Source organism: Lepisma saccharinum, chromosome 12 (genome assembly GCF_977018435.1).
Source record: "Lepisma saccharinum chromosome 12, izLepSacc3.1, whole genome shotgun sequence".
Lineage (NCBI taxonomy): Eukaryota > Metazoa > Arthropoda > Insecta > Zygentoma > Lepismatidae > Lepisma > Lepisma saccharinum.
In genome coordinates, this window is record NC_139240.1 from 60,919,830 (window position 1) to 60,931,941 (window position 12,112).

General features: G+C 38.3%; 1 protein-coding gene across 1 annotated transcript in view; it reads left to right on the forward strand.

The window, feature by feature from the left end:
- Positions 1–12,112, forward strand: part of LOC145996141 (pancreatic triacylglycerol lipase-like) — a 39,765-nt gene that overhangs the window by 20,137 nt on the left and 7,516 nt on the right. The window contains exons 6-7 of the mRNA XM_083132475.1: positions 72–179; positions 7,957–8,086. Of these exons, the coding sequence (XP_082988601.1) occupies positions 72–179; positions 7,957–8,086 (238 nt within the window). The remainder of the gene's footprint in view (positions 1–71; positions 180–7,956; positions 8,087–12,112) is intronic.

The window sequence follows — 12,112 nt, forward strand, 5'->3', positions numbered from 1 at the left end:
GATTTCATTGTGTTAATTCCTGATGTAACAAGGACATTTTAAATGAGCTTTTATTTATATTTACTTTGCAGGCCATGTGGACTTCTATGTGAATGATGGGAAAGCTCAGCCAGGCTGTTTCTTGAATCCTTCGGGACAGAGATCTTTGATGGGAGATATTGTGAGGACTGCAGTAACCCGTAAGCAGTCAAAAGTTTACTAATAGTACAAGAGGGTGCAGGATACAGAACATAGTTTAGTTCAATTGTCAACAATCTCAACTTTCCTTTCTTAAGAAAAACTAAATATGCTGACCAAGGCAGTAATTTATTTTATTAAAAACATAAACTAAACGTAACGTTTCAACCTTCTAGCAAGGTCTTCTTCAGACTCTGTATCAAGTACAAAAGTAACAAGATACAAAAACAGGGCATTATATATACACAAACATTACTCCCTCCAGACTATTTAGAAAGTTGTTTGGAACTTTCTAGCAGTTGACTTTCACTTTCCAACTTTACTTTCACCTAAAAGGCTAAAGGCAATTACTTCCATATAGAATGTGGTTGGACTTTTAATCTCACGCTCTTTTCCCTTCATTTTTCTTCCTTCTCCTCCCCTCTTTCTCTCTTGTCCTTTCCACTCTTTCTAACATCTTCTTCCATTCTTTGTTTAACTTCAATCCCCCATTCCAGTTCATTGTGTCTTCTTCACCTCTCTTCTCTATTTCCTTGGCTTCCTTCCATTTTCTCACTAGCATTCTCTTCTCCCTTCCTATCTGCTTAGCCTCATCCCACTCTATGTCATGTCCTGTTTCTCTCGTGTGTTGGAACCCTTAGAAAAGAAATTAAAGAAAGTTATTGACGTGTTAGTAACACAGCAAGAAAGCAGAGCAGTTAAGAACAGTGAACAAGTAGTAGACCTCATAAAAGGACTTAAGTTAAATGAGATGAAGACGACAATGTTTAGCTTAGATGTGAAAAGTATGTTCCCGAGCATCAAGAGGGGACACGTTTTGGACATTATTAAAAAGAGAATGGGACAAGAAATTATAGGAGAATGGAATAGTGAAAGGGTAGTGAAGGCGCTGGAAACCATTTGGAATAACGGTTACAGTATAATGGGAGATACAATAATGTTAATAAGTGAAGGGCTAAATATAGGTTCCAGTCTAAGCCCAGCATTGGCTGAATTGGTTATGAATGAATGGGAAAAGAAAGTGATAGAAAAAGGAGGTGACAAAATAATTCTGTTTTGCAGATATGTGGACGATTGTTTTGGCATATGGAAGGGAACGAAGAGGCAGCTTGATATTTTTGCCAAAGAAATACAAGATGAAGAAAGAGGGATATTATTGGAACTTGAAATAGAAGAAGAAGACAAGTTAAGCTTTCTAGATATATTGATGAAAAGGAAGAGAGGACAAGAAATTGAAACCGCTTGGCATCAGAAGAAGTGTGCAGCAGGGGTATTCTGCCACAAAAGAAGTGATGTAAGTGAGGTGACAAAAATAAATTTTATAAAGAATATGGAGGACAGAATCAAGAAAATATGCATGAAAGAATGTGAAAAAGAAGGCAAAATAAATAACCTATGGAAACAGCTGGAAAAGAATGGCTATGAGAAGCAGGATAGACTGGACATAAACAGAAGAAGGAAGAAAACGGGCAGGGAAGAATTGGAAGAGAAAGACAAAGAGGAAGAGAAAGAAAAAGAGAGAAGTTTTGGAATAAGGAGTATGGGGAAGACCACAGAAAAGATATGCAAAGTGCTTAAGAAAGCGGGAATTAAAACTTACAGGAAGGGAGGGAGAAGCATCTTAGGAATAGCGAGGAATGCAAACAAGAAACAGGAAAACAGAGAAGAGGAAGAGGAAGGGATTATCTACGAAGTGAAATGTAAAGAATGTCAGAGTGTGTACATAGGAGAAACGAAAAAGAGGCTGAAAGACAGGTTGAAACAACATAGGGATGATGTACGACTTAAGAGAGAGAGAAAGAAATGCAATATTTAAACACACGAGAGAAACAGGACATGACATAGAGTGGGATGAGGCTAAGCAGATAGGAAGGGAGAAGAGAATGCTAGTGAGAAAATGGAAGGAAGCCAAGGAAATAGAGAAGAGAGGTGAAGAAGACACAATGAACTGGAATGGGGGATTGAAGTTAAACAAAGAATGGAAGAAGATGTTAGAAAGAGTGGAAAGGACAAGAGAGAAAGAGGGGAGGAGAAGGAAGAAAAATGAAGGGAAAAGAGCGTGAGATTAAAAGTCCAACCACATTCTATATGGAAGTAATTGCCTTTAGCCTTTTAGGTGAAAGTAAAGTTGGAAAGTGAAAGTCAACTGCTAGAAAGTTCCAAACAACTTTCTAAATAGTCTGGAGGGAGTAATGTTTGTGTATATATAATGCCCTGTTTTTGTATCTTGTTACTTTTGTACTTGATACAGAGTCTGAAGAAGACCTTGCTAGAAGGTTGAAACGTTACGTTTAGTTTATGTTTTTAATAAAATAAATTACTGCCTTGGTCAGCATATTTAGTTTTTCATAATCATGGAAACAAGGCTTAATGGTGTTATAATTTCCTTTCTTGTCTTATTAGTTCCTTTTGACTAAATATTCTTCTATCCAGATGTGAGTAAATGCTATTCTCGTGATTTAGTATTCTTCTTCCTATAAGCAGAGGTAGACTAGATTAAAAATGATTCAGGTGCCTGCCTGCTTTTCTCAGGCGCCAGTTTTCTTTTTCCAAATATGGTCTAGGAAAGACATGAATCGAACCAAGATCGAGCTACAGATTTTGAAATAAGATCTTAAAACATTTAAATTAATCTAAGATTGGATTAAAAGTAATTAATTCTTGCACCGGAGTGGTGGCCTTCCTGAAGAAGGCTTTACCAGTAATAGTATGAATAACTATACAGTTCATTCTAATATATGGCACACTCTACCATATCGCTGCATATTTTAAAATTCAACTGCCAACAGTGAAAAAGATTATAATGCCATGTACTATTATTCTGATTTAATGTTATGAGTGACATAGAAAACACAATTTTTTTTTAAAAAAAAAACACATACTGTACACTCATTATTAAAAAAAAAGAATTTAAATTTTAAGGAATCCATGCACGAACTTGAGACATCCTATAGTCCTTTAGCCGCACGGGTCTGACAAAAGTAAGCCCAGTGTCGCCGAGGCTTTTGAGCGCGAAATTTAAATTTGTATACTTATTGGAGAAAAATCGTAATAACACTGGCACTATGGGACCAATCTACTTCGGATAACTTTTGTTTTGCAGCTAAAACATCAGCGCATGCAACCGTGTACAATTTGGAACCCCCAACTACGGGGGGGTTACAAGTAGGGGCGCAACCCCCGAATGTCAATGAAAAATATAAAAAAGCTCTTTCTTCGCTATTTTGGGAAGATCACACGAACTTTTCCCTTTATTGAAACAAATGGACCTTTCTTAACAGAATGAAACTTGTTTGTGGGTGCAATACAATTTGAATAGTGAGCTAAAATGTAAAACTCTGTTTCTTTTTTACAAAAAATAGCCAATTTGCATATTACTCATAAAATTGTTATAACTCGGACACTATGGGACCAATCAACTTCGGATAACTTTGGATGACATGATGGTGAAACTTGTTCGGTACACGACTGTCAGTGTTTCCACCCCAATATAAAAATATAAGTGTGGCAAACCCTCGATAATTTTATCTAAACCAAATTATGACAAGACACTTATTTTTTTTTGGTTTAAATTTAAACCAAATTTCAACTAAAGGTTAAAATAAAATAGAACTGAATTTGAAAGTTCAGGCACCAGGTGAAAATTTTCAGGTGCCATGGTGACCAGGCACTCTGTATTTTTCTACCTCTGCCTATTTACGTGTTTATGTTTCACCCCTGCCTTATGTTATTCCTTTCAACATTTGCCCATTTTATGTGTTAGTTTTAGGTTATTGAATGTGGTCTTATTCAGTGCTCCAAGTGGAAATTCTAAGTGGGGGATGCTTGGTTGATTTTAGGAATAGGTAGGCAGATGCCTGTGTGGATCAACATGGAGAAAGAACGGTATGCATGGGGGTGCTTTGTGAAAATGTTCTTAACTGGGAGTAAAGCAACCTCCCCACCCCTGCTCTTATTCAGTCTGTAGCTAACAGTGGCGTAGCATGGACATTTCGGGTGGGAACGCCAAGTCCGAAGGAAGAGTCGGCCCTTTCTTGCTTAATAATTTACTTATGGTATTAGTCGCCACAGGTATTATTTGCCTCAAGTAAGCTGGGTTTTCAATAAAACATCATCATTGCATGTTTTAGCTAGAAAATTAGATGCCTCACTATGCCACAGATGTTTTGAACTCTGTTGTTCTATACCTTTTTTTATATCTTTCTGCATGACGCAAGTCATTAAAAACCTACCTGAATCACAAGCGCCTCTGCACAACAGTAGACGTCATTGTTGTGGGCGATCCAACTACTGATTGATTTGGTTTATTTTATTTCGCTTTTCTACCACTTTTGGTTAATTGCGAATATGAATATGAGTGATGATATTGATGAAGGGACACTGACAAAGAACACCCGTGCTCACGCCGGGATTCGAACCAGGGACCTCTGTCGTCTTGGTGCACTGTGAAAAGCAGAGTGGATGATCCAAATATCGTACACTCTACTGACGTAACAGTGCCGATTAGTAATTCAGACCACTGTTTATTACATCTTGAGAATGCTGATAAACATTTTAAAATAATTTTCTCCAGAGACCATTCGATGTTAAGAGTTTTCAAATGAATGCTAAACATTTCCATTCACACAATATTAAGTAGTTAGATAATAACGAAAAAATACAATAAAAAAATAATAGTTTTGCGGATTAAGTGGTAGAGCAGCCACAGGCTGAATTTCTATCACGAGGACTTCACCAACTTATTTGACAAAAACTGTGTTGATCTTTTAGTTTCTAATACACATCGCTGTTCGTGCGATAAATTATACAATGCAGTGGCCATTAAGAAGCAGTATATTTGAGATTGGTAAAGTTACGTCAGTCAATATTGCGTATTGTAGCATCACACAGCACGAGTTGCATGAGCGCGAAGAGCGAAGAACCGGGTAGGAATTCTGCCACTGTGGTCTGCTTCAGAAGGCAGGAAGGGTCACATGAACCAATCACGGTAGACCTCTCGTACGCTGGCGTAAGAGAGCCCATTTACGCGCGTGCTGTAGAAATTGAAGCTTTCCCTCCATAAAGGCAGCAAGGAATATAGGAGTCCTGTACGCCGAACCTGCTCGGTGTCCGGCCGGGAAAGGCATTGAAAAGAGATGCTAGAACGAGTGTTGAGAGTGGAGCGTTGCAAGAGGATCGCGAAAAATAGCCATTATAATGCCATGAAGGTCAAACATATATGAAATTAGTCACGTTTTACTTTATAATCACAGCATTTAAGCATTTTTGAAATTTTAAATCTGGGAACGCCGGGCGTAAGGGCGTACTATAACCGCCACTGGTAGCCAACCTCTGTGCTGGAGTGGTTAGCACAGCATGCTACAACACGAGAGGTCCCAGGTTTGAAATTCCAGTCTGCACATCGGTGTTCTTTGCGAGTGTTCTTTCATTGTACCATCATTCATCCTCATCTTCGTGATTAGACAAAAGTGGCGGATAAGTGAAGTAAAACAAAACAACTCAATCAATAGGCTTGGGTGATTTTTTTTCCTGCTCATGTCATTTTTTTTTATGATAAGTGTTACTGGGAAATCTCTGCATATATTCATTCATTTGATTGTTATCTACATTCACGTTTTATTCTGCTTGAACATGTTATTTCATCCTTTTGACTGAGTTTTCCCCTTTGTAATGAATTATTATATTTCTGTGACTAGTTACCTTCTGTGTTTGCAAAGTTACATAATTCCTTTGCCTTAGCTCTGTGTGTGTGTGAGTGTGTGTATGAAATTGCTCTGGCAAGTTGCATTCTTTGATTGGAAAGGTTCTTTTTTGACTGAGATGTTTTTTGACTTATGTTGATTATTTCGTTTTTTGCAAGAGTATCTTCATTAATTTAGAAGACAATTTCTGCTTATATCATTAGCCCCTGAGAGATTACATGATATTTCTTCACTCATGATTTGTTCTGGAGCTCTTTCAAAGCAATGGATTGCTGTGAAATGTAGTATAGAGTCTGTGGACACCATCGGGAAGTGAATGCCAATAAAAAAAGATGTTCAAATTTTCACCACCAGGTGGCAATGTGGTGCTGAAATCAGGTGCACAGTGAACAACATCCTTTGTGCGACCATTGATTACACTGTCTTACACTTCCAAAGTGCTATTCACATTGACAGTGCACATATTTGAAAACTACTCTACTGACAAACTAACAATAAAGTTTTTCAGCGGCACATTGCCATTCACTTCCTCATGGTCTCCAAATTCTCTATACCAAGTTTCAGCGTAATCTGATACTTTGAAAGAACTCCAAGGGACTCTGAATAAGGCAAATTTAATTATGCTCACCTGGTACTTTACCTTCCTAAGGAAGCATAGCTTACCATTATTTTTGACGACTTCTATACCAGCATAGATGATATTTCATTTCCTTGAATGATTTTTTGTTTAACATAAGTAATCTGAGGCCATTCCTTGCTTAAATACACAAAATTGCTTTCATAAACTTAAGGAATTACAGAACTAGAAAACATTACATTCATGATGGATGCAATAAACATGTACAAGAAATTTCATGTTTCCACGTCGCTAATTTATAGTTTTTTTCCAATTAATTTCAAAGGCTCCTTGGATGAAGGAGATATAAGTTTCTAACTCAATCCAAGATGCCGTACCCTCAGTGAATGAAGGCAGTGAGCCTTCGAAATTAACTGGGAAAGAAAATATCATATTAGCAATGCGGAAAAACAAAATTTCTCGTACACAAGAAAACATTTATTTAATCAGAACTCGGAGATTAGGAAATCAAAATTATGAAGGTCTATAGATTCAAAATAATGTACGGTAATTGTAAGTGGTTTTTATTTTATTTTTCATGCGATGTTTCGTCCTGGTTTCCCAGAACTTTCTCAAGCCAAGATAAACACACAACTTTACATGACTCAAACCCAACAAAACAAATTTTCAATGAATTTCAAATATTACGTCTTCCATGTTTGTACATATTAGAAGCGTTGTACTTTATTCATACAAATTCTAAAATCTTCTCAAAAAATCTGGACATACACAAGTACAGCACTCGTATGCATAACTCCCTCCACCTTTCTACTGTCCGCACATCCAAAACACATAGTGGTCTAGGATTTCAAGGTGTAAAACTCTATAACAAGCTGCCAGAGGAATTCAAGAATCATAATCCAACCAAATTTAAAATAACAGTAAAAAGCTTGCTTATGAAGTATTTGTTTTATAGCACAGAGGAGTACTTAGATCATATTTTTCATTAATAGACATAACCTTTGACTTTTCTTGTATTTTTATGTTCACTAATAGTCATAACCTTTGATTTTTCTTCTATTTTCTATGTTATTCCATACTCTCTTATACTTTTTAATATGCATAAGTATGTGTTAATTCCTTTGTACTCAAAATCATACATGTAATTTTATTTTATACTCTTTATACTTTTTAATATGCTTAAGTATGTGTTAATTCCTTTGTACTCAAAATTATACATGTAATTGACCTATCTCATATCATAGTGCTATTTGTACTCATATGATCAAGTGGATGGAAATAAAACTGCTCAACTGCTCAACTGCTCAACTAGTCAGTCTACACACAAAACATTACATGAATAATAAAATAAAGCTACCATATGCTATTTTGCATCTAGAGAAAGTGGTTATACAAAACTAAGAAGAACCTAGTCTCTAGATTGGTATGTTGTTCATTAATCCGTTATTTGTTTTACTGAGAATATGCATCTAACTGCAGGTAACTTTAATATCTTTACAGGTGTGTCAAGTATGGTGGGCTGTAGCCACGAGCGTTCTATAAGCTACTTCACAGAAGCTCTGCAGGAATATTGCAATTTTTGGGGCCATAGGAAAATCAATGGGACTGTATTTACCAAGAAATTTTCATTGTAAGTTGTTGTAATTTAATTTTGAAAAAAAAATGTTCGATTATAAGGTACTTGATTTTTTGTTCAATGCACAAAGATCAACAGCGAGTGACCAAATCAGTCACAGTGTTTGGAAGTAACTATTTACAAGTAACTCAGTTACAAGTAACAGTTAATTTTTAAGAAATGTAACTGTACTAGTTACTTTTAAAACAAAGTAGCGGTAACTGTAACAGAGTTACTTTTTCCAATAGAAGTAATGTTTCTACAGTTACTTCATGACACTTAATTTGCTATATAAGTGTCGTAAATTATTGGTGGTTTAGAGAACTTAAAGTGAACCAGAAGCATCGATAAACCACAGTGGATAAACTACTAGTTTCTTCTTCGATACAAATGTTCATCCTTTGTTACATTAATCCATGCCAACAATAGAAGACGAAAAGAGAAAGTTGCTGGAAAAATTTGTCTCCTGACCTTGGCCAGTCAGTGGCTCTGGTTTCCAGGCATTTCAGAGTGACAGGTTTATCGCATGTTTCCTCTTTCGTTTGGTAGGTAGTCCTTAATTCTAAAGCGATATGCATACCTCGGAAGAGGTGTGGATTTCCCAGAAGCAGGAAGATGAGATTACGAGGAGGATTCTTCCCTATTGCCGGTCAGTTTACCATTGTCAGTTGTGTGCTGTGAAGTATGTCTAGTTCCTGTAGTTAGTTAATCTGTGACCTCATAATTGTCCTCCTTGTGTAAGCATCATCCGATAGATTTTTTCTTTTTTATTACATTTAGTAATCGATTTGTGTAATTTGTTTGCAAGAAAATTTCCAGTGGAAAGTAAGTGTAACTGAGTTACTTTTTAAAATAAGTAACTGCAACTCTGTTACTTTTTTAAGCAAGTACTTGTAACTAGTTACCTTAAAGCATAACTTTCCGAACACTGATCAGTTACACTCACGGTAACTGTTGAAGAATATGGAGAAAATTCTTGGCAATACACATGGAATAAAATATATGGAAACCTCTAAGCAGTGGGGTATCTACACTTCTTTGGTTATGCTGTGTAGTATATTTCTCCAGTCTATTCACACATGCCGGCAGAGTGGTTAGCAGAGTGTGCTACAATGCTAGGGGTCCCGGGTTTGAATCCCAGCCTGGGCATGAGTGTTTTTTGTCAGTGTTTCTTCATCATATCATCCCTCATCTTCATCTTCGCAATTAGCCAAAAGTGGCAGAAATGCAAAGTAAAATAAACCAAATCAATCAATCAATCAAATCAAATCAACCAGTCTATACATGTCACATTTGCATTGTATGAGGCGTATTCAGAAAGTAAGTACCGAAAGGATGTAATAAATGAAGTAAAATATTTTCGTACCCTAAACTACTTTTCTACGTAGTTTCCACCATTCTTCAAGCACTTTTCGTAGCGTGGAACTAGTTTTTGTATCCCATCATCATCGAATGTTCCCGCCTGTGACGAAAGCCATCCTGCACTGCTGCTTCGACGTCGTCATCCTCGTCGAAACGCTGACGAGCAAGAAACTCCTTCTTCAGATGAAGAAAGAAATGGTAGTCACTTGGTGCCAAGTCAGGGCTGTTGGCGGATGAACAAATTGTTCCCAGCCGAGTGACGTGATGACATTTTGAGTTTGTTGAACCGTATGCGGACGAGCATTGTCGTGAAGCAACACAATGCCTTCACTAAGCATTCCGCGTCTTTTGTTTTGAATTGCACGATGCAGCCGGATTAATGTGTCACAGCAGGCATCTTTGTTGGTGGTCTGTCCTCTAGGCAAGAATTCAACCATTCTTGCATTAAGAAAACAAATCAAAGACCGGATTTCACAGTCGGCGGGCCGATTGATTTTCTTGAACATTTCAAACCTTCAGAAAACGACGAAGAAAAAGCATGATCTGCTCCCACGCGTGCCTGTGGCTAACTAATGGATGAAGGACGTCAGCAAGAACGCACACAGTCGCGACTGCATCGCTACAGCGGTAATATTTGCAAACAGTACTTTCTTTACGAATACGCCTCATATTTACAGCTTAGAAAAGTTATAATCCTGTACAAATGTAGTGCTTCACAAAACAATGCTTTCTAAGTCAAGATGCAATATTAACTATAATATTTTTTTTAATGTTCAAAGGCATTTTGGGAAGGGAACAAGCCCGATCCCCTCCCCCCCTGCCTCTTAAATACACCACTCCTACAGGATCACACTTGGTCCTGTTAAAGGATTGACAGCCCATATATAAAACAACAATATAAAAATGTGCTGCCACAAAACCCACAAGAAGTAATAAAGGTGTATCAAAAGTTATCGGACATTTTAGGTACAACTTTCACATTTCTATCTTGTTAATTCTGCATCAATGTAATAAGAATACAGGGTCCATTCTGAAAGTATCCGAACTTATTTATTTGCAAACAATTTATTGATGACAATTACAACTGCTGTCAATATTCTTCAATGTAGGCACCTTCAGCCTCAATACAGCTAGTATAGCGACTTTTCCACTGTTCGCAGCAGTCCTGGAAGTCCTTGCCTGACACCCTCTTTAATGCTGCGGTCGTGGCAGCTTGAACCTCTTCAATTGACTCAAAAAGCTTCCCCTTGAGCCGGTGCCAAGTCCGGGCTGTAAGGGGGATGAGGCAGCGTTGCCACGCGTAGGTTGGCCAAAAACTCACCTACCAACAGCGCTGTGTGAGCCGGCGCATTGTCGTGGTGAAGCACCCACCTGTCGGCGATGTCAGACCGGATGAACTGGACCCTCTGTCGGAGATGCTGAAGCACTATTTTGTAGTAAGCTGCATTCACGGTGGTCCCAGCAGGTACAAACTCGACCCCCTTCGTGTCGAAAAAGACAAGGAGCATTGTCTTCACCTTTGATTTTGACATTTTTTGACAAGGGGACGCAGGGGTGTTCCTTGAACGCTGTGTGCCATGTGTAAACTTGCGTGCGGGACATCACTTCCTCGCCGTAAGCCTCCCGTAGCATGGTTAAATTTTCCGTAAAGATTTCTTTTCAATTTAACACAAAATTTCACAGCGTAGCGCCGATCCAAAGTGCGCTCCATTTTCACCAAATCCACCAACTTCAAATTCTCGACGCGACGTTTTTTCCGCGTACACAACACGAGCGATTACACCTCAACCACTGCTCGCAGGCAACTGAACAAGGTCTTGTTTTGAAGGTTAAGGTCCCCACTGCCACCTGGCGCAGCTTACCCGAACTGTCGACCGATTCTCGTGCATAATGTCTTGTATCTGGAGGAATGTTTAAACATCAGATGGGTTGGGAGCTGAGTCCTGGATGGCAAACTTTGATTTTGTTTGAAGCTCTGCTCTCTCACTATCCAACAATAAATTGAAAGTTGGTATTACTGCAATATGAGACAATGCTCTGGTGCGCACTTTCAGAATCATATAGATCCAGTGGTGTGATTATCTCAGAATCAGCAATTGACACAAGCATGAGCCAAGGCTGGAATAATTCTTGAAGCTTTCCTGGCAGCGAATGATGAAGATGATTTCCGGATAGGCTTCCAAGCTTTCGAGAGCTAACGCCACTCTTATCTTCAGGGATTGAAGTGCAGAGATGTGTCGGGGTAAGGTTTTATTTGGTTTGGGAGGGGTTCGGTGTAGGTGGTGGGCCAATCAGGTGTGGTCTCTCCAACAACGGTGCTCGCAGCTTATTTTTGCTAACCAGACTGGGTCCAGTTCAAGTCCCTTCCTCTGTTGAGGTTTTCCTTTTCCTCGTGTATGGCTATTGCTTCTTTGATAATTCGGTCCCAGTAATTACATGACTTCTTGATGATCTCTGTGGTTGTGAAGGCAATTTTATGGCCATCCTGGATGGAATGTTCTGCTAACCCTCATTTTTCAGGATGAAAATTCTTGATGTAGCTGGTGTGTCCTTTGCAATATTGTTTTCCTCATTTGTCCAATGTAGGCTTTACCACAGGTACAGATAATATGGTAAACTCTGAGTGTCTTCTGTCCTACATCTTCTGTCTTCTGACTTTCGGTGGCGGTTTGTGGATAG